Below are 23,732 nucleotides of genomic sequence, written 5' to 3' on the forward strand. Positions count from 1 at the left end.
AGACAGTTTAAAACGTCTCAGGCCGAATGCAGTTGGCTTGGTAGATAGTTTCGATATGAGAGATGAAATTTTGAGTTCGCCGTTGGGAGCTTATGATGGCAATGTTTACGAACGACTTATTGAAGAAGCCAATAAAAGTCCGTTGAATAAAGAACCTGTCAATGAATCATTTCATAAATATTTAAAACCGTTCTTACAATCAAATTTGTAAATCATAATAGGTATAAGGATTTGAACAGTAGTTAATTGTGTTAAATATTATTGTTATATGTTGGATATTTGAAAGTGGTTTGGTACTAATATATTATACTTCATGGAGTTTGTTTTTTTTAATACTTAATTAATTTATAAATTATAATTATATCTTTATTATTTTTACCAAATGGCATAATATACAAAGCGATTATATTTTTGTATTATTTCACATACATACTAAATGATTTTATGTGTGTATCTAGTTTTTAGTAAACTATATCCTATTTTATATTTTAAAATGTTTTATTTACCTATAATTTTCTAATATATAATTAGAAAAAAACTTCACACATGTACTATACTGTATTTATTACATTGTTAAACTTAATTTTATGCTATTCTATTGTAACTTGAATTATAATAGCTAACAAAACATTGTTGAACTTATGTATTACTTATATTTATTTTAATAACCCATATTTGCCTTTATGTGTGTATGTAATTTCAAACGCAAGTATACAGGTTGATCCAACCGGTGTAAGACAGTATTTTTCTGGAAAAAAAAATGAATATTTTATGAATTTTTTTTTCCTTTAGATGTAGGTACATTTATTACTACATTTTAAAATTTTTTTTTAAATGTTTAACTACGACCATTTTAAACAAAACAAATATGCTTAGGTTTTTTTTTCAATGGGAACATATGTTATTAAGTTATTTCACAAATATGTGAAAATTTTTTTAAAAAATTAACTCAAATATGAACGTTAGAACTAACAACGGTGTTTTTATAGATTTATGGCGTGTAGTGGTGGAACCAGGTGAAGTGAAGTCATGTTTACACACTTTGATTATCTGCTAGTAATAGATTGTTTTTTCTAACACTAACATTCATAGTTCATATTGAAACGAACAGTGCTCACAAACAAAACATCATATCTTTTGGATGTTTTTAAAATAGTGTATAATATTTACAAATGTAAATATATTTTTTTACTAGAAAATAATGTTTTGAAACTTATTAATAAATAAAACCCGATTTTGGTTATGATTCATTTATTTTGTATGTAATATATTTTGATTGTCAAGCGACGGTCTCCATTGATAAATTAATACTGCAGTTGTTTGACAATGTTGTATAATATACAATCTCAGGTGAATACATGAAAATGAATGGTCACACCATAATATAATTGACAAAATGTGCAGTCTAAAAATGAAACTTTTGCCAGTAGTTTCTATATAAATGTCAAAATCAGTCATAATATTAAATGTAATTTTTAGTTATTGTATAAATGTTAAAAGCAACCATATTATATGTATTATTACTATCCATAAGTATAAGTAAATAATACGTATAATTAATAACAAAAAACTCATTATAATTTAGTGCAGTCTTAGATGTTATTTTTCAGGTTGTCGCCTTTAATTAAAAAATATTCATTACGTAGTTTACACACCAATTTCAAATAAAAGATATATGATTTAATTAAGAATATAATAATAATATATTTTATTATCAACCTACGTGGACGTTATTTTTTTCTATATTGTTGTCAATGTTCTTTCGTTATTGCTAAGACTAATATCCGGCAGAACCGTGTTTGATGTAGATAGATAAGAACTGCTTGTTTGTCATTATCTAAAGGCAGGTAGGTGAGTAGCCAGTTAAGTGTTAGAGATTTAGGTCTGAAAATTATACCGGAACTAGATCTACAATAGGCCTATAACATAATATATAGTTTTCATTGAATTATGTCAAAATGTACTATTTCTATTGGATTTTCACAAAACAAACCAAGTGATCTTTAATAAGATTGAGACGTTATAATGTTTACACACTATGATGATTAGTTAATCGTAGATTTTTTTTCCATCACTACCATTCATGGTTCATATTGAAAATATGTAGATATATTTTTTTACTAGAAAATAATGTTTGAAAAATTCTAACCTTATAAAATAAAAAAAAACCCGATTTTGGTTATGATTCATATATTTTGTATGTAATATAATATTAATATTCTGATTGCCAAGCGACGGTCTCCTTTGATAAATTAATACTGTTGTTTAACATGTTCTAACAATGTTCTAAAATATACAATCTCACACGAAAAATAAATGTTCACACTATATGAATTGACACAATGTGTAGTGTGAGAATGAAAGGTCTGTAGTAATGTAGTGTTACCTGTTCACCTAAACTTTAAAAAAACCAACCAGCTGTGTAAATTAACGAAAACAACTACATACAATGCAAAAACCTACTAGATTCTGGTTGTTCGGTCGGAATATAAGCCCATCCAAAAGTCGCAAGAAGAAAGCTTAGTTTCAACAGCCAACAAATAAATATATCAAGTCGATGACTGTCTAAGAAATTCAATCAGCTCAACGATTTCAGTAAGTATTTCCATTAAACCCTAAAAATTGTAATTACGTTAAAACTAAATAAACGCATGAGCTAATGAGCCGATAGTTTTAGTGTGAAAAAGACAGTAATAAGTAAATTTTATTTGCAAGTAGTTTTATTTTTGGGTCTTAACTGCGTCCTTTAAAAACGTTTTCGAGCAAACGATTTTGTTATAATATTGATTTTTACCAAACAGATAAAAATATTGCGTTTTACACAATCCACACTTTGGAGAGAATTCTATAATAGATTTTAAATGTTTTCATTATTTGGCTTGATGTCTTACTTTTGTGAGATATTTTACACAATGGCGTGGATCCAAGGGGGGGGGAGCAAGGGGTGAGTGGCCGCTGACGATTAGTAAAATATACGATTAATTCGATAAATTTTCATGGCAAGACAAACCCTTCAATTCTTAACAATATAACATACAAAAAAAAAATTTCGTTTTATTTTTAAAGTATTTCAATAACATCTGCCATTAGTTTGCTTTGTTATTGATTTATATATATGGTGTATAATATTATTGGTATATACGTACACAGGCTACAGCAATCTTTTTTTTATCGTTGACATTTTTTCCGGTATTAATTAAGCATAATTGTTTGTATTTATTTATACTCAGCTTTACAATAGTAGTGTATACTGTATCGCTGGTTAAAGAAAAATATTAGGACAACGACAACTCCTCTTCCCACCCTCTCAATAGACCTTATCACAAGACAGTCAGCACTCGGAGGTCGGCCACCCAAAATATAACAATAACAGCATCAGAAGTTGTGTTCTATAAAAAAATCGACGAACGACGGTTGGGTGACAACTTCCAAATTAATGTTTAGTAACAGACAAATTTTTCAAAATTAAATAGACGAGACGATTTTGTTCTGTAATTAATTTTCTACTAATTATTTACTAATACCGTGTGTTCATAAATAAATATTTATGTATGCACTTTGATGTATTTCAATTATTATAATATTCCTGCACATCGAACTTGCATATTTTATGCACTTAATATGCAAATTGCATATGCAGTTTGCATATTTCGAAAAAGAGATATAATTACGTTTACAGGATATGAAAATAAATGATCTAAACAATAAATAAGGATCTTATAAATGAATAGCATGTCGTTTTCAAAAAAAACAACATTAGAGAGTGGTTTTCTATGTTAATTTGTGTGCTGAATGTGGAAATTTTTTTTTAAAAAATCCTGAAGACATCGTTGACCTTGAAAAATTAATTTCAAGGACAAGTTCTAATTTTTTGCTGTAATTATTATTATATTATTTGCAGAGAAATTAAATGTTTTTTTTTAAATGGACGTGAATACAAATTAGAATTTCAAAATATATATTGTGAAATGTAGACAAAGGCTATTGCGTGAAATTTTCTTAATTTATTTAAAGTAAAATAAAAATACCTACGAAATAATCGTAATTATTATAACATAACTTATAACATTATTTTATTTTATTGACAATATAATATATAAACTCGATACTGTTTCTGTATTTTTCTTAATTTTTTTATTTCTCAATTTTCTTACTTGTATTCTCGTGGGTACAAGTTCAGACTTGTATCGTTGCTAGTCTACTATTTCGTATCAAAGGGAATTGCCAAAATGTAAACAATGACTTGGCGTTATTCGTTAATATTGGTACATTTACTCTTCAAGAATTTAAGGCCACTTAATTCATTATTCAATTTTAAGCTTTGAACATTGTTACATTTTTATAAATTATAACATAAAAAATTAATAAATATTGAAAAAAAATTTTCAAAATATGACGTTTAATATCTTTTATTGCATAATATATTATTGAATTATTAATATTATTTGATAGGCAACAATTAAATAATTAAAAAATTATTATTTTATTATAAATTCACAAAAAATATGCAATATGCAGTTGCATATGCAAAAACATATTTTATGCATATTGCATATAATATGCAAAATATGCACTAACAAGTAGTGTCTATAAAATACAGGCAATTGTATATGAATCGGCTGTCTACTGATAACCATTAATGTACCTAAGAATTGATGAATTATATAACCGATAAAAAAACGTTGACAACTTATAGGGTGTGTATAAACTAAAATTAACTACTCCCAAACAGTATTGGTTCAAATTGGTAAAATATGCAAAAATTACGAATTGTTTTCATTAGGATTAAAGTAGTGTTTTGACTAAGATGCCCCTCCCCCCCCCCAACAGTAAATAAGTTCTGGATCTGCGTCTGCAGCCTCACCAAACCAGAAGGTTTTGGTTTGACTTCTATGCACTTAAGAGGCAACTGTGACTAATATGAATTCTTTTTACGTTTAATATTTGCAGAAAAAAAAAATGAAACTTATCTGTTTTTTTATATCATATATCTTGGTAAACGTTTCGGCAGATTTTGAAGGTATTTATATATTTTTTTCACAATTAAAAGCATAAGGTAGGTAATAAAAATTTGAAAAAATAAACAATATTTCACTTTGTTTTACAGCGGAATACAAGAAACTTGTTTTAGTTACAAGTCAGTAACATTTTTGTTTTACCGAAAATATTATTTTAAGTTTTTTGAACTCAATATTTTCATACATATTTTTTAATTATGTACATATTACAGATTTATCCATCATGGAAGCTGGAACGAGTGAGATATGTTTAAAATTAAATTGTTAATATATAAATGGTTTGTTATGCGTACCTAATTGTCAAGTTTTTTGCAAATTTTAAAGTATAGTTTTTATCAATAGTAAAAAGTGCACCAGTGTACAGAACATTGTAATTTTTAAAGTAGGTAACGATTTCTAATAACCTAATCAAAAGAGTAGTGTTGAGGTAAATGGCTGTAGCTAAAAGCATGGTATAATTTTATTCTGAAGATTTATATGGTCATTAAATTTAATTTTAATTGTTTAGTATAGCCAAAATCTTTTTTTGTTTATTCTAGATAGATTGGAGGGAATAATTGAAGAAATGGTTAATGAGGCCAATCATTGCAACATTTTCGGTAGTCATAAATAAAATATTAATAATAATTTTAAAAAATAAGTGTAGAAAAAAATGTTTGAAAAAAATTGCAGCTAAAATGTATTTTTATGCAATCGATAAGTGATGCAAATATTAAATTTTCCTCCGAAATCTAAATGAAATATTTATGGAAAAAAACTGATAGTTTTAGCTCTGTTAAACTTACCTGCTCATTAAATTTTATTCTCATTCCCACGATTGTTTCAATTCAGCTAATGTATTAAGATTCCCTTGTCTATTTAATATGATTTTTTCTACTTTGACCTTCAACTTCTAATTTATAATTATATAATGTAATATTTTATAAAAGCAAAACGAATTCAATACTATTAATTTATGTAACGTCAATTTCAGGCAAACTTAATTTAATGATCGCTGTACCAGGTAAAAGTTTTCGTAGAATTTTATGAAAATACTTCCAATATTTCATTCCTATTTAATTTTCCAAAGAGATTCCTATTGTATTTAATATACAGTGAAGCATATTATTTTCGAGTCGCTAATACACACATTTTTTTCCACCATATGTTTTAAATAGGAAGATGGAGATAACTTCCTCTTTATAAAATAATTGAAAATTAAATGCAATATCTTTAATTTATGTAATGTTAATTTCAGACAAATTGTATAATCCCATCTGTATACCGGGTAATCATTTTCATTTACATGTTTCCAGACAGTATTTTTTATGCACATACAATTTTTGTTTTAGTTTCAGATTTGAGACCCATTTCAAATATGGACAGTAACCACATTTTTATATAACATATTTATATATATATATATATGCTTTGACAACAATCACCTATTCACAAAAACTATTGACATTTGGTTTCAATCATAAAACATAATTTGTAGGTAGGTACATTAAAATATATTTGTTTATAATTTTAGAATTGTTGGATTACCAGGACTTTATGGGATGGAAAATAAGACGCGCATTAGGTAAATATTAAATTTTAAACATTTATATTTACACTAGTTTTGAAGTTCTTAAGAAATACTTTTATAATTAGGCCCTTAATTTGATATAAACTGATTATTAGTACGTTGCTACTAGAAATAATTTAACATCTATACAATAATATTTTACATTAAGAAATCTCTTACATGCGGTCTGTTTTTAAGGAGTTTTGTAAAGGCAATATTTAAGAAAAAAGTGGTTTTTATCAATTTCGACCATGTTATTTAATGTTAGGTAATCAATTTTAGTGGATCCAAATTAGATTATTTTAGTAAAATTAAAATTTTGTCAAGAGATTCGTGTTCTTTGGATACTTAACTGTGTTATGAAGAAAACCGATTTTCATTTAAAAACAAGTATTCACAGTACAAGCAGATACATAGGCACATGTATATGTGTCTTTATATTCAAGTATAAGACCCTGGATCTTTTTGGTACTTTTATTATCTCTAATCTCTTATCTCCTATCTTTTATGGCATTATCCAAATGTACCCGTCATGCAATTCTATCCCATCTTTCCGTACATTGGGTTTTATTAACTGCAATAGGATTAATCAATGTATTTGTTACAGGAATGAGATATCCTAACATTAATAGAAACCAAGGTAAATACGAATTTTTCGATAGTCGTAAACAGCCTAGTTTGTTTTAGAGTGGAAATTTGCCTAATTTTTTTTATTTACACTTCGCAAAAGAAAAACAAATTATAACTATATATAATATCGTTGAGTATATATTGTATATACTCAATGATAATATATATAGATATACACAGTTAGCAACCTAGACATTTAGTTTAACTAAAATGTTTTTCATTTTTATTGTTTTCTTTCAAAAATATTCATTTTCCTAGATTATAGAAGCTTAGATTTGAGAGCCCTTGCACAAGATAGAAGAAATCTTACTGGACCAGCTTTAAAAAATATAATCAATCGTGTATTAGGTAAATAATATAAATATGGAGTTGTATGGATTTTTAATCATTTACCTATATTATATATATATATATATATATATATATATAGGTAATTAATAGGAATAAATCACTAAAAAATAACAGTATACAACTAATTTTCATTTTAAAAATTAAACAAATGAGTGATGATACATACCCCCTTGTAATACAAACAGAATGGTTGTACAATATGAACACCAAGAACATTCTTTTTTTTACGTGTTTATTTTAACAAATATGACAGTAGTGTCCTGCGCCAAAAAAAATAAGAAACTGGTTAGCTAGTTTTAGCAAATTAATAAAATAAAAATGTTATAATCTCTTAGATGAACCTGTTCAGGATATTCCGGATGATGATGACTTACCAATGATGTGCTATTTAATTGGATTATACATGAGTACAAAATTTCCAACGTCATATACAAGAAAAATTCAGATTGACGCAATTAGTCATACGTGTACCCTATCGAACGCATATTCAGACAAAATATACACAAAAAATGGTGGCAGTTGGAGACAAATTAACGAAAATGGTACAGTAACACAATTACTTAAGGACCAGTTAGTATAATTAGAACAGGAATCAATGGTATAAATCTGCTAAAATTATCAATACCATTGATGTTTTATTAATTTAATATTTTTATAAAGCACTAATATGTTTATTCATTTTGCACTAATAATAATTTTTAAATAATGTACTTTCCATAATAAACATTTATACAACATTCACTATTTCATTATAAATGTATGCATATCTTTTTGACAACCTGAGCTGCATATTTTTAGTACAGTATAATTTCTGCTTTGTTTGTTGTCTGTAAACACTATTTGCGATGTCGATTTCATCGAATAGAATTGAATAGAAATCCTATAACAATATCTTTAAAACAGGCAAAAAAATCTGTACTAGTACTTGTATTTATATATTTTGCAAGGTGTAATAAAATAAAAGCTAAAACAGTAATGTTTTTACAATAATTTATTTTTTCTCCTATTTGTGTGTCTGCACACAAAATACGGATGTCCCTAACTAGATTTTAGAGACAGAGAAAAGCTTGACCATTGTCATTGATTATTACAACGTTTAGCCATAGTACTACGTCTAGGGAATATACCGTACAAACTTGGAAGTAATTCGGAAGCAAAGGCTCGAGTCTTTTTTAATTTTTGGCTTAATAAAGTACTTTTCAGGTACGATTTTCGATCTATAAAATGTCTACATGAAAAAATCGGTTCAGCGGTTTAAGGGACCCAAATTTTAAAAATACATCTGGAAAAGATTATTTTTAAATCCTAGGTACTTAAAAAGTGATATATGAATATAAAAAATTATATACATTTCTTCTTAGTTTCAATTGAGCCGCAATTATATGAAAATTTAGTTGCTTGTCGGGCGATTAATGTAGTATAAAACACTTAGTTTTTTTTTTAAATGATAGTACAATAAGTATTTTTGTTAGATTTTAAAATTTCTTTAGGACTTTTACAATTATTTTCCGATCGATGAGTCAAAACGTTAAGTAGATTATTCTGAATCTAATTAATTCCCAGAGTACCACTATCAACATCTACATCCTGAAAATTCCCTAAATTTTTTTCCACTAGAAACATTTGTGTGATTAAAAAATAAACATTCGGTTTGATAAATCATCAAATGATTATAATAATTTACACAAAAATGTTATTCCAAAATGTTTGTGCTTTTATTAACCCATCCTCGTCAAGCCTATGCTAAATCCAATTTAAAATACATAATGTACGAATTTTCGTTACTCATTTGAAATAAATTTTCTTTTCTCAAATTAGCAATGTACGAAAATCAGCGCCTACAAATTTTTTCTTTTTGTGTGCACTTACTATTAAAACTTAAAAAATAATCATAAGTTGACAGTATTCTCGAAGCCGCCATACTATCTAAGCATTTGTGTACACAGATTGTTTAGCAACTGTTTTTTCGACTGCTAAATTATTTCAGTGTTCATAAAACAATATGCTGGGTGATTATTTCAACGATCTACACTAGTTTACTCAAAAACTACTTAGATTTTTAAAAACAGAATGTTTAATAATTTGTTTGTGTATAAAACACTAACTTATTATAAAAAAAACTTTTTTAACCTAACCTAACCTAACCTTCTAGCAGAACATTTTATTTAGGCACACAGCTTTATACTGTGATAATATATTTAATAAACGTTTGAGTGGCTTAAACTTTTCGGATTTTCGGATTCCGAGTAATTATTATTCTACATATATGGAGCATTTCTCAAATTTCTCAAGCCTTTATTTTTTTTTTGCAATCTTCACCACTTATCTTGACCGATATTGCCCTTTGTTAAACTGGACACGAAGCGTATCTCTCTCACGAATGGGCTTGTAGGGCCCATAAGGCTACTTGGGCTACCAGGCCCCGGGTGTTTATAAGTAGCGATTGCCACTTTCCATGTTTAAATAACTAAATGAATTGCAGGCACCCAAATGGTACACGGGTCAACAAATAGTTCAAAACTATTAATAAGATAAATATATAAACAGAAAATGAATTTGTCTATTATAGTTGTTTTGAGTCTCCTTGTATTCGTAGCTTAGCCAACTCAATTCAAAATATTTTAAAACAATACAATGTACACAATATGACATTTTTATGTGGAAAAAGAACATGACAACCACTAGTAGCTTATTAACACCTTGAAAACACCATTAGTCATTTTATAGAAGGTTGACCTACAAGTCTTATCAAGAAAAACGAGAAGCTAGGTTTGATGTGTTCGTTGTGCGATGTCCCTACAAGTTTTTCAACAAAAACAACAAGTTAAGGGATGGATGTAATATAAGTTTCAAAAAAAAAAAATAATAATACTATTCCGTGCAACAATGTATTTTACCTTTAGGGTTTTTTTCGTTTAGAAAGTTTGCCGTAGTCAATAGTAAGACCAAAATATAAAAAAAAATTCAACTACTACTCTCTTGTGTAAACATTAGATATTATATGGTAGATTGTAAAATCTAGAGCTAAAAATAATACCTATAGCCAAAGTAATGTATGTAAATCATAAATCATAAAATAAACAAAAAAATGAACCAGCTGTGTAAAAAAACGAAAAAGTTACACTACAAAAAACAATTGAATTGTCGGTCGAAATATAAGTCTGTCCGTATAAATCGCATTTAGTTACAAAAGACGATCAAGTAGAATATTTTCTAAGAAATTCAACCAGCTTAACCATTTCAGTAAGTATTTCCATATGTTTTGGCGTAAAAATAATTGTAATATGTCTTAAAAAAAATACATGAGCATGAGTTAATTGTTTTAGTGTGAAAAAAACATTAATAAGTATTTTAAATTTCTAGTTTTTTATCGGGTCTTAACACTGTTCTTTAACATTTTTTTTGAACGAACGGTTTTGTTATATTTGTTTTGGCCAGATGAAATATCATTCAAGTTCGATTTCTACCTTGCAATACAAAAAAATCAGCTTAGCGGTCTAGGAATTTTTGTGGATCTATTAAAAAAATGTATTTATTGATGTGTAATGTCACATCTTTTTTATAATTTTTTTTATAGTATCTTCGGTCGTCAAAAAAAAAGATAAAAAATCAGATTCTTTTGTAAAATAAATTCAGCTCTCTATTAAAAATATTGATTTTTATTTCACGTAACAAAGTCGTCAAAGTTATTTTTGTTGCCGAAATTTAAGTAATTGTCTAATATTTTTTTCAAAAAGCTGATGGAATTTAACATAAAATGTGTAAATTTCTAATTGGAATCTTTATAAAAATGCTTAGAAAAAAAAATGGGGTAAAAATGAATAGCAAAGTCGAAAAAACGGAAATTGTATTTTATTTTCACAATTATTTTAACCAAGAAATTTTACCCCTTTTTTATTTTTTCTGATCCTAATTTAAAATTCATATATTTTATGTAAAATTTCTTAATTTTTCTAAAAAAATATTAAGCTTTCGTGCCAAACCAAAACCTTCTAATCTCTGCACTTGAGGCAACTGTGACTAATATAAATTCCTAATAAGTTTATTATTTGCAGAAAAAAATGAAACTTATCTGTATTTTTATATCATTTATCTTATTAAATGTGTCGGCAGATTATGACGGTATTTATGTTTTTTACACAATTACCAACTTAAGATATGTAATAAAAATTGGAACAAAATAAAAGATTTCACTTTTATTTTACAGCGAAATATAAGAAACATGTTTTAGCTACAAGTCAGTAACATTTTTGTTTTATAAAAAATAGTTTTTTAATATTTTAGAATTCACTGTTTTGATAGATAATTTTTAATTATGTACATATTACAGATGAATCCATGCTGGAAGCTGGTACAAGTGAGATATATTTAACATTTAAATGTCAATACGTAAATGTTTTATTATGTGTACCTAATTTTCACGTTATTTGCCAATTTAAAAATATAGTTATATGCATTTAGTATAGACCAAATATATTTTTGTTTATTCTAGTCAGATTGGAACGAGTAATTGAAGAACTGGTTTATGAAGTCGAACATCACTACATTTTCGGTAGTCACAATTAAAATAATAGTATTAAAAAAAAAAAAATAGAGAAAAATATTTAAAAATAATACTATAAAAGTTGCAACTAAAATGTATCTTAATGCAATCGATAAGTGATGCAAGTATTAAATTATTATCCAAAATCTAAATGAATCTTTATGGAAAAAAACTGATATTGTTGGCTGTGTCAACTTAGGGTGATTAATATATTTTTTTCTCATTCCCACAACTGTTTCAATTCAGCCATTGTATTTTCATAATATTTATCTAGTCTAATTAATATGGGTTTTTCTTCTACTTCGATCTTTAACGTCTAATTTATATTTATTTTTTGTAATAATTTATAAAATTAAACCAAATCCAATACTATTAATTTGTGTAAATTTCAGGCAAACTTAATTGTATGCTTGCTGTACCGGGTAATAGTTTTTATAGAATTTTATGAAAATAATTCCAATATTTCATTTCTATTTAATTTTCCAAATGAATTCCTAAACGTATTAATATACAATGGTGCACATTTCTTAAGAGTTTCTAATACACTTGTTTTTCTTTTCTACCTTTATCTTCATTTTCCTGTTTGTAAAATAATAGAAAATTAAATGCAATATTATTAATTTATGTAATGTTAATTTCAGACTGCTTAGATGTTACCATCTGTATACCGGGTAATAATTTTCATTTAAATGTTTCCACACAGTAACGTTTGATATTCATTATGCATACAACATTTTTGTTTTAGGCTCGGACTTGAGATCCATCTCAGATACGGAGAGTAAACACATTTTATATATCATATAATTATTATATATAACGCATATTTCTTATATATATAAATACTTCCTATTTACAAATACCAATATGACATTTTGATTGCAATCATATAATATGTAGGTAGGTATATTAATATTTATTTTGTTTTTAAATTTTAGAATTGCTTGATTACCAGGACTATATTGGATGGAAAATAAGACGTGCATTTAGTAAATATAACATTTCAAACAATCATAATTATACTAGTTTGAAGTACTTGTTTTAAAAACTATAAAAAAATCGGTTTAAACATAAAACAATAAAACAATATGTTTTATGTTTAAGCCTCTAATGATCATTCGAATTATAATATAAAAGGTTTATTAGTACGTTGCTATTAGACATAAAATACCAATTATGTAATAATATTTTGCATAAAGGAATTGCATGCAGCCTAGTTTCAAGGAGTTTTGTAAAGGCAATATTTAAGAATACTTGGTTTTAATCAACTTCGACTATGACAATTAATATCCCAATTGATTTTTATATGCTTCAATGTATTATTTTTAATTTATTTAATTTGTATTTTTAATCTTGTAATGTAGTCAAAATGTTGTCTGGCTTTTTAGTCTTAAGCGCCAAAAAACAGATTTCATACATACCCCTTAATTAAGTAGTCTTTCTTATTAATCTTAGTTTAAAGAGCGATTGTTTTAATGACAGGGCAAAAATGACACTATTTTTCTGTATTTAAAACAAATAAAAAAATTATAAAAATTCTATAGGGTAGGATACTCAAATTTACAGCACTTTATAATTGTTATTAATTAGTATTACATTATAACAAAAACAAAATTTTAGATTTAAATACACTATTTTGTACTTAAGATTAATTAAATTATTTTTATCATATGTAATAATATTTTGCACAAAGGAATTGCACGCGGTCTGGTTTTAAGGAGTTTTGTAAAGGCAATATTTAGGAAAAAAGCGGCTATAATCAACTTCGACTATGACAACTAATATTCCAATTGATTTTTATAAGCTTCATTGTATTATTCTTGATTTGTATAATTTTTTTCTATGAGTAAAAGTGTCATTTTAGATTATTTCATATCAATTTTAGTGGATCCAAATTAGATTTTTTTACTACAATTAATATTTTGTCAAGTTATTTGTGTTCTTTGGATACTTGACTGTGCTACGTAGAAAGCCGATTTTCATTTAAATATGTCAGTTTTTAGCTTCGATGCAAAACAAAGGTATTGGTTCTACCATGATTAGGGCTTTTTTTTTTGCCTGTACAACACTGTTACTTTTAACTAATCATCAAAGGGTTAGTTTGAAAGTGATTTTATCCGAGAGGACTAGTACAGTAGAGTTAGGCATAATGAAAATCATATCATTATTTTTTTTTATTCAAATTTACCCCGTTTGCAATTCTAACCCATCTTTCTCTAAATTATATTTAATTAACTGCAAAATGATATATTAATGTTTTTGTTACAGAAATTAAATATCCTACTATCAATAAAAACCTAAGTAAATACGATTTTTTCGGTAGTCATAAATAGCCTTGAATGTTTTAGAGTTGAAATTTTCTTCATTTTATTTATATAATGTTTTATGTCATTATGAACGTTATGTTTGTAATTTAATTTTTACCACTAAACAAATTATAACTTTATATTATATATATTCATATATAAATATACACAGTTAGCAACATAGACATTTAATTTAACTACAATATTTTTCGTTTTATTATTTCTTCTTAAAAATATTAATTTTTGTAGATTTTAGAAGGATAGACTTGAAGAACCTTGCACAAGATAGAAGAAATCTTACCCGACCAGCTTTAAAAAATATAATCAATCGCGTATTAGGTAAATAATATTTATATGGAGTTGTATGGACTTTGAAACATTTATATATATAAACCACTAAAAAATAATAGTGTACGACTAATTTTAATTTTTAACAATGAACCAAATAAAGTGATGATACATACTTTCTTGTAATACACACAGCATGGCTAAACAATACGGACACCGTGCCCATTCTGTTTTTATGATTTTATTTTAACAAACAAGATATTTGAGTCTTGCACGATAAAATTAAGTAGTAATCAATAAACTGATTTGAGCAAATTAATAATAAAAAAAATTGTTTCAATTTCTTAGATGGACCTGTTGAGAATATACCGAATAATGCCGCTTTAAAAGGGATGTGTACTTTGATAGGAATATACATGAGTGCAAAATTGCCAACATCATTTATAAAAACTATGGAGACTAACGAAACTAACCATACTTGTACCATTTCGGATGGAAGAATCAACAAAATATACAAAATAAATCGTGGCGTATGGGGACAAATTAGCGAAAACGGGACAGTACTACAACGACTACAGGACCAGTTATAATAATTAGAACAGGAAGCAATGGTAAAACTCCTCTAAAATTATAACATAATACCATTGTTGTTGTATTGAAATAGTATTTTTATAAAGCACTTATAATACTTTGTATTGCACTAATAATTGTCAAATAATTTAATGTATTCCACAATAAACAGTTTTACTCACATTTGTTGTTTATGTGTAGATTTTAAACAGACACTTCATACTTTTTACCATACTGTAAAGAATCTATTCTGAAACATTTTTAAAAGTAAAATTGTACTTATCCTTTGTATCCGTCTCCATCAGTAGTAATTTCTATGTCATTATTTATTCCTATAAAGTTTTAGGTCATTCCGCGCACCACCATCTATATTTTTGAGGGGCTTCAACGTTGTCTTCTTTCTATTTTAAAATCAAATCAGTTAATATTTTTACAAATTTCATTTTTAAGATTTTGGTTGTACTGGAAAAGCTGGATGGCCGGTTTTTCATCATTATTGAGTTAGGGCAAATGCTATGAAAATCTGGCAAAAAAAAATGTACAAATAAGTAACCTCAACATTATTATAATATTACATTCGCAAAAACGGTTGGATCAATTCGACAACTTTATGAAACATTAATTAGGCATAACTCGATTTATACATTTTTTCACTCAATTATTTGTTTTTATAAAAATGTATAATCAAGTTTTCACAATAAACCGACAAAAAGTTGTGTACATTTATTAGAGTAATATTTTTGAGGATAAGTTTTTTTTTATCTGACTTTTATAGCTTTTGCCCTTTTTAGTAATTATAAAATGTCGTCCGTTCACTTTACCAGTACAACCGAAAAAAAAAACACAAAAAATTAGTTAGTAAATATAATACAGGGTGATTTTTTTATCGCAGGCCAGTCAATATCTCACTGAGTTTAATAGACTATTGATTTTTTTTACCAACATAAACCTCCAGAAAGACTTAAAACTACTAATCTTCAACGAACTTGTCAGATCACACTGTAACAAATTTTATTCAAAATTACACTCTTATTCCAATCCGCTAATTAAAAAATTATACCCTGTCACTCTTATTCTAAGAAGATTAAAAAGACAATAGCCCAGGGACCTGCTTAACGCATAAAATCTTAACTATTCTTGTCAGGTGGCACTGCTGAGGGCCTTCCTATTCTAACATTAATGATGTCACTTTGTCATTGTCATCAGACTTACATATTATACAAATTAGTCTGTATTGATTGTAAATAAAAGAATAAATAATAAAAATAAATGTTGTTTCAGCTTAAATTATAAAATAGAATAATCATAGAACCGTAAAAAATTAAAGATTTTTAAATTAAGCCAACGAGATTTCAACGTTTATTTTACATATTTTTCATCAAAATAAGAATTGACTACCATTTTTTTTTTTTTAATAATTGGGACACACGATATTTATCCAAGAGTAAATATATAATAATTAAATTATTTTTAATTGTTAATTTACTCATTAAGTGTTTTCAATTTAGACAATTAACATAGTAAATAGTTAGGCCAAAATGTAAAATTAATTTCCACTGCAACCCTCTAATGTAAATATTAGATATGATATGGGTTATTTTAGAACCTTGTTCTAAGAATAAGACCTATAGTCTAAACACGGCGTGGAAGTAATGTATGTTCAACCTAATCATAAAAAAAAGAACCAGCTGTCTATATAAATAAAAATAGTTACACTGCAAAAACCAATTCAGTCGATCAGTAGATTGTTGTCTAAGAACGTCTAAGAACGTCTAATTACGTTAAAACTTAAATAGCATGAGCTAACAAGCCAAAAGTTTTAGTGTAAAAAAAAAATAGAAATAAATACTTTTTATGTCTAGTTATTTTTTTTATCGGGTCTTAACATCGCCCTTTAACGACCTTTTTGAGCAAACGGGTTTGTAATATTTATTTTTACCAAAACAGATACAAATATAGCGTTTTACAAAATCCACATTTTGGAGTGAATTATTTTTTTATTATTAGCGCTGCACTATCTGTAGTATATATACATTTACAATAAGCGCAGGTGATAGAATTTATATAATAACAAATATATTAAATATTGTGACCACAAGCTTGGATAAAGAAGCCAACCAATGTTTGTTGGTACTTCATGGCGTGTGGATGAGAGATATCTATAATATGAATATGAATTCATTTTATGTGTTTTATTTGCAGAAAAAAATGAAACCTATCTGGTTTTTTATTTTATTTGTCTATATTGTAAATGATTCGGCACATTATATAGGTATTTATAATATCTTCACAATTATTAAATTAAGGTAGTTCATAAAAATTGGAACAAAGAACAATATTTCAATTTTGTTTACAGCAGAATATAAGAAACAGCTTCTAATTACAAGTCAGTAACATTTTTATTTTATCAAACACAGTTTTCTAAGTTTTTAAAACTCAGTGTTTTCGAATATATTTTTCAATTGTGTACATATTACAGATGTATCAAACATGGAAGCTGGTACAGGTGAGATGTATTTAAAATTTAAATGTTAAGATATAAATGTTTTTTTATGTGTACCTAATTGTCAAGTTTTTTGCAAATTTTAAAGCATAGTTTTTATCAATAGTAAAAAGTGCACCAGTGTACAGAACATTGTAATTTTTAAAGTAGGTAACGATTTCTAATAACCTAATCAAAGAAGTAGTGTTGAGTTAAATGGCTACAGCTTAAAGCGTAATTTGATATAACTATTAAGTACTTAATTCAATTTGTTAGTATAGCCCAAATCTTTTTTGTTTATTTTAGATATATTGCAGCGAATAATTGAAGAAATGGTTAATGAAGTCAATCATTGCGACATTTTCGGTAGTCTTAATTAAAATAATAATAATAAAAAAAGAAGAAAGTATAGAATAATATTTTGAAAATTGCAACTCAATTTTATCATTATGCAATCGATAAGTGATGTAATTATTAAATTTTTCTCAGAAATCCAAATGAAATCTTTATGGGAAAAAACTGATATTGTTGGCTGTGTCGATTATTATGTTTTTTTCTCATTCCCACAACTGTTTCAATTCAGCCATTGTATTCTCATAAAGATTCTACCCAGTCTATTAAAATGGGTTTTTTTTCTACTTTGACCTTTAACTTTTAATTCATACAACGTAATAATTTATATAAGTTAATTAAATCCAATATTATTAATTTATGTAATGTCAATTTCAGGCAAACTTAATTTTATGATCGCTGTACCAGGTAATTGTAATTAGTAGTATTAAAATTGTATGAAAATATTGCCAATATTGCCAATATTGCCAATATTTCATTCCTATTTAATTTTCCAAAGAAATTCCTGTCGGATTAAACAGTGGAGCACATTTCTTCCAAGTTACTAATGTAACACATGTTTTTTTCAACCTTGATCTTCATCTTTCTGTTTATAATATAAAAGAACATTAAATGCAATATCATTAATTTATGTAATGTTAATTTCAGACAAACTGGATTTTTCCATCTGTATACCGGGTAATAGTTTTTATTTGTTTGGTTCCACACAGAAGTTTGATATTCTTTATGCACACAACATTTTTGTTTTAGATTCAGATTTAAGACCCATTCCAATTATGGACAGTAACCACATTTTTATATATCATATATTTATTATATTTAACGTATATTCATTATATATAAATACTAGATGTAAAGATGTAATATTTAATGTAGGTACATACATTCAATAATATTTTGTTTTTAATTTTAGAACTGCTTGATTACCAGGACTTTATGGGATGGAAAATAAGACGTACATTAAGTAAATATTAAATTTGAAACATTTATAATTATACTAGTTTGAAGTTATAAAGAAAAACATCGACCTAAAGCTTAAGGTCATAAAGCTATACATTATGTTTTATGTTTAAGCCTCTAATGATCATTCGAATTATAATATAAAAGGTTTATTAGTACGTTGCTATTAGACATAATTTACCAATTATGTAATAATATTTTGCATAAAGGAATTGCATGCAGTCTAGTTTCAAGGAGTTTTGTAAAGGCAATATTTAAGAATACTTGGTTTTAATCAACTTCGACTATGACAATTAATAATCCAATTTATTTTATATGCTTCAATGTATTATTTTTAATTTATATAATTTGTATTTTTAATCTTGTAAAGTAGTCAAAATTTTGTCTGGCTTTTTAGTCTTAAACGCCAAACAACAGATTGTATACATACCCCTTAATTCAGTAGTCACTCTTATTAATCTCAGTTTAAAGAGTGATTGTTTTAAAGACAGGGCAAAAATGACACTATTTTTCTGTATTTAAAACAAATAAAAAAATTATAATAATTCTATAGGGTAGGATACTCAAATCTACAGCTTATTTTTATTTATCACATAAACAGTCAGAAATCAGTATCCGCTGATGACAAAAACCAATACTTCAAACAGGGTGACTATTTAATATATTTTTATCTCGCGATGAACATACAGTTCATCACAGTGAAAACAGTATCCATCGGAATTATTCAAAATTTACCCCGTTTGCAAATCTGGCCATCTTCTACTTCATTGATTTTCTTTTTAATGCACAATGATTTGATACAGGAATGAAATATCCTAATATTGATAACAACCAAGGTAAATACGATTTTTTCGGCTAGTAAATAGCATTGCTTGTTTGATAGTTGAAATTTGCTTAATTTTATTTATTTAATGTTTTATGTAAACGAAAAACAAATTATAACTATATATATAGATAGCACAGTTAGCAACCTTAACATGAAATTTAATTTTAATTTAACCAACATATTTTTTTTTTTTATTCTTTCTTTTTAAAAAAAATATTTTTTGTAGATTTTAAAAGCTTAGATTTGACAGCCCTTGCACAAGATAGAAGAGATCATACTGGACCAGCTTTAAAGAATATAATCATTCGGATATTAGGTAAATAATTTTAATATGGAGATGTTTGGATTTTGAGTCAATTATACATATATTTATATATTAAGTTTATTAATAGGAATAAATCACTAAAAAAACACAATTTATAACTAATTTTAATTTTAAAAATAACCAAATAAATGATGATACACACTTTCTTGTAATACAAACAGTGTAACTGTTCAGTACTGATACCAAAATATTTTTATGACTCTATTTTAACAAATATGACTGTGGCGTCCTACACCAAAAAAAAAAGAAGAAACTAATAAACTAATTTGAGAAATTAAAAAAAAAAATTATTTTATTTTTTAGATGAACCTGTTCAGGGTATACCGGATGATATCGCTTTGAAAAGGGTGTGTAATTTGATAGGATTACATGAGTGCACAATTTTCAGCATCATATATAACAAAAATTCAGATTGACTTAACTAATCTTACTTGTACCCTATCGAACGGATATACAGACAAAATATACAGAAAAAATGGCGTTTGGGGACAAATTAGCGAAAACGGTACAGTACTACAACGACTAAAGGACCAGTTGGTATAATTTAAAACAAAATCAATGGTATAACTCATCTAAAATTATATAACACCATTATTGTTGTATTGACATAATATTTTCAATAAGCACTAATATCCTATTTAATATTGCACTAATAATTGTCAAATAATAATTTAACGTATTCCACAATAAACAATTTTACTCACATTTGTTGCATATATTGTGTAGTTCTAAACAGACATTTCATGCTTTTTACCATACTATAAAGAATCTATTCTGAAACATTTTCAAAAATAAAATTGTACTTATCCTTTGTATCCGTCTCCATCAGTAGTAATTTCTTTGTCATTATTTATTCCTATAAAGTTTTAGGTCATTCCGCACACCTCCATCTATATTTTTGAGGGGCTTTAACGTTGTCTTCTTTCTATCTTTGGATTTCTTGGGTCCCGTCTTACTAATTTTTCTACTCAGATGTAACTGATTGACTTAAATAAAATCATAAAGTCAAATAATATAATAAGACAGTGATAAAATCACTTTAGAAAAAACGTTTCGTTGCAAATCGGTAGTTAGTATTTTCAAGCCAGTACAGTCTAAACCAAGCACAGTATAATCCAGCAAAGTTAGAAAGCATTAAATTGAGGTGCTGTATTTACAAACAAGCATTAAAGCGTTAATTTTAAAGTGATTTTATCCGAGAGGACTAGTGCAGTAGAGTATAGGCATAATGGAATTAAAGCAACGAGGGGACGAAGAGGTCACAGGTCTAAAGGAATTATTATAAATAAAAATGATAAAATTGAATAAAATCACTTTCAAATAAACGCTTTGATGCTTATTTATAAATACAGCACTTCAATTTAATACTTTCTAACTTTGCTGATTTATACTGTGCTTGGGTTGGACTGTACCGGGTGATTGGTTAACTATGGACCACTCAATATCTTAGAAGATATTAGACTTTTTTAATTATTTTTTTTTTGTACTATTATAGTTATTAGGTGGGACAAATTTAATGTATTTTTCAAAATTTTAACACCATCCCTTATGCGTTAAAACCATATCAACTTTAGATTTTTAAATGGCAACCCCCAATTTTTTTTTGATGATCGTGTTTATTTTTTTTAAATTTAATTTTAGGCGTAAAAACTAGGTAAATTGATTGAGTAGTTAACGAGCTACACAGTTTTAAAATTAAAGGGAGTATAAAAAATAAATTAAATATCTTGGAGACGCTAACATATTAAGGTGAAACTTGACTGCTCTCTGTTATTATTTATTGACAATTAACTTTGACAATAGCTATAGTAGCGTTTAAAAATTATTACCGTACCAAACACTATTTACTTTAGGTAAATAATTCACCGATAGTAAATAATAATGATAACCGCTATATCGACTGACAAATATACCACCACTACACACTTTTACATTTATTTTGTAAAATAGTAGGTATGTTTAATTTGTTATCAATACCTTGTGTATATTTTTCCAGCATTTAGAAATTATTTGTTTTGGTTAATTTGACACATTTTGTTTATTCATGCGATTTGTACGTCTTAATTTCATAGTATATTATAATAATATAGTATCATAACTTACTAGATCTATGAACTTGTCAACATTTATTGTGTTTTAAATAATAACATTGATATTAAATATCCATAATCAATGTGAATACCGAGATGGAGTTTTGCTCAAGTGACAAGTCTAGAAAACCTTACTTATAAAATGTATGCACATCAAATATCAAAATTAAAGGTACTTATAATAATAATATGTTATTTCAAATAAATAGAGTAATTTGAATTATGCTTGATGATATTTTAAATAAAACTTTTATTTTTACAGTATTATGTCTGTTCTGAGAAACTTATAAATGTGTAGTTTTGTGTTTTAACATATTGGTATCTGAATTCAAAGAAAAATTATAAAATTTTTTATGAAAAAATTGAATCTTCAATCATCATTTACTGAATCAATAATAGGTAAGATAATGTATTTATTGATATAGGTGTATTGTATAAGTACATTTTTTTATTAGAAAAATATAATTAATCATTTTTTATTATTCATGAACATATAAAATGTTTTTAAATAATAAGTTTTTTTGGATTACTTATGTTTATCATACTTAATATGTTTTATTAAAATGCGTTACTTAAAAATTAACGTTTAACTTAAAAATTATCATACTTGTATAATTATAAAAAAATATGTGTAAATACTGATATTTGTTGCTTAACCATATAATTATTTAAGTACCTAAGAAACTTATTTAATTTTTTAAATTATATGTTTCAGTATGTTCAATATTAATATGGACTATCTCAACTTAAATTGATATTTGTTGTTGTCTACAACTACACTACTACCAACGTCAAATTTGGTGTACTATATTATTGTAGTCAATCAGTCTAAACCAATTCCATCAATACATTTTCGAATGTTGTGGTATTCAATTTTCAGTAAATTTATAGGTGTTTTATTTTAAGGTAAAATATATAAGATCATCAGTTTGCAATAATTTAGTTAATTTCTATGAATTCATCACTAACAATTTATTATTATTATTATTTTTTTAGTTACTGTGGCACACTATTGCAGATAACGGTTTTCCATTAAGTCAGTAAGAAGAATAAGATGGATTCACAAGTTCAAATCAAATATTAGACAACTATATATATTTAGTTATTCAGCTAAAAATGTAATTCAATAAAATAATTTAAAAGTACTTTATCATTTTGAAAGTGACATAAAGTTTTTAAACTCTAAGTATTTAAACACACATATACTTAACATATCTATAATTATTATACATTATTTATTAATTATTAATGATGAATTCTTTATTTAATATTAATTTAATCTAAAATGCTGCTGAGAATGTTAATATTTCTAAAATATGTTATTGTCTTAATCCAAATCTTGAAATTATTTTCATGATGGCATAGTTTTGGCATTAGCTATTACAGAATTTATTGACAACTTTCTAGTGGTTTACGATCAAGTTTTTATAAGTAGTAAAGTAAATA

At 26.3% G+C, this 23,732-nt stretch overlaps 3 protein-coding genes and 1 long non-coding RNA gene across 4 annotated transcripts in view; all 4 read left to right on the top strand.

The window, feature by feature from the left end:
• LOC126842087 (uncharacterized) overlaps positions 1 to 15,435 on the top strand; it is a 73,381-nt gene extending 57,946 nt beyond the window's left edge. Inside the window, exons 8-12 of the mRNA XM_050578959.1 lie at positions 12,837 to 12,869; positions 13,027 to 13,077; positions 14,357 to 14,389; positions 14,644 to 14,733; positions 15,031 to 15,435. Of these exons, the coding sequence (XP_050434916.1) occupies positions 12,837 to 12,869; positions 13,027 to 13,077; positions 14,357 to 14,389; positions 14,644 to 14,733; positions 15,031 to 15,272 (449 nt within the window). The 3' untranslated portion in view covers positions 15,273 to 15,435. The remainder of the gene's footprint in view (positions 1 to 12,836; positions 12,870 to 13,026; positions 13,078 to 14,356; positions 14,390 to 14,643; positions 14,734 to 15,030) is intronic.
• On the top strand, positions 4,954 to 5,618 carry LOC126842094 (uncharacterized). The gene is made up of 4 exons (XR_007686269.1): positions 4,954 to 5,020; positions 5,108 to 5,137; positions 5,231 to 5,257; positions 5,558 to 5,618. It is a non-coding gene; the product is annotated as an uncharacterized LOC126842094 (long non-coding RNA).
• Positions 6,482 to 8,133, top strand: LOC126842092 (uncharacterized). The gene is made up of 4 exons (XM_050578975.1): positions 6,482 to 6,582; positions 7,175 to 7,207; positions 7,456 to 7,545; positions 7,884 to 8,133. Exons 1-4 carry the CDS (start codon positions 6,555 to 6,557, stop codon positions 8,126 to 8,128), a joined length of 396 nt encoding a protein of 131 aa, XP_050434932.1. The 5' UTR covers positions 6,482 to 6,554; the 3' UTR covers positions 8,129 to 8,133.
• Positions 15,436 to 17,730: 2,295 nt separating the features above from the next.
• LOC126842088 (uncharacterized) lies at positions 17,731 to 20,894 on the top strand. The gene is made up of 9 exons (XM_050578960.1): positions 17,731 to 17,758; positions 18,041 to 18,100; positions 18,464 to 18,493; positions 18,734 to 18,763; positions 18,836 to 18,868; positions 18,999 to 19,049; positions 19,849 to 19,881; positions 20,098 to 20,187; positions 20,500 to 20,894. The coding sequence occupies exons 1-9, from the start codon at positions 17,743 to 17,745 to the stop codon at positions 20,610 to 20,612; spliced, it is 456 nt and encodes a 151-aa protein (XP_050434917.1). The 5' UTR covers positions 17,731 to 17,742; the 3' UTR covers positions 20,613 to 20,894.
• Positions 20,895 to 23,732: the final 2,838 nt, after the last annotated feature.

Source organism: Adelges cooleyi, unplaced genomic scaffold, assembly GCF_023614345.1.
Source record: "Adelges cooleyi isolate 19-005CV unplaced genomic scaffold, UGA_ACOO_1.1 ACOO_flye_CR_arks_rails_tigmint_CR_PRNA_446, whole genome shotgun sequence".
Taxonomy (NCBI): Eukaryota; Metazoa; Arthropoda; class Insecta; order Hemiptera; family Adelgidae; genus Adelges; species Adelges cooleyi.

What these genes read in the sequence shown, in the direction of transcription:
- LOC126842092 (XM_050578975.1), top strand. Translation starts at nt 6,555, where the DNA reads ATGGGATGGAAAATAAGACGCGCATTAG. An exon ending in TAACATTAATAGAAACCAAG is followed by an intron (nt 7,208 to 7,455) that starts GTAAATACGAAT and finishes TCATTTTCCTAG; the next exon opens with ATTATAGAAGCTTAGATTTG. An exon ending in TATAATCAATCGTGTATTAG is followed by an intron (nt 7,546 to 7,883) that starts GTAAATAATATA and finishes ATAATCTCTTAG; the next exon opens with ATGAACCTGTTCAGGATATT.
- LOC126842088 (XM_050578960.1), top strand. An exon ending in GAAAATAAGACGTACATTAA is followed by an intron (nt 19,050 to 19,848) that starts GTAAATATTAAA and finishes GATTTGATACAG; the next exon opens with GAATGAAATATCCTAATATT. An exon ending in TAATATTGATAACAACCAAG is followed by an intron (nt 19,882 to 20,097) that starts GTAAATACGATT and finishes TATTTTTTGTAG; the next exon opens with ATTTTAAAAGCTTAGATTTG.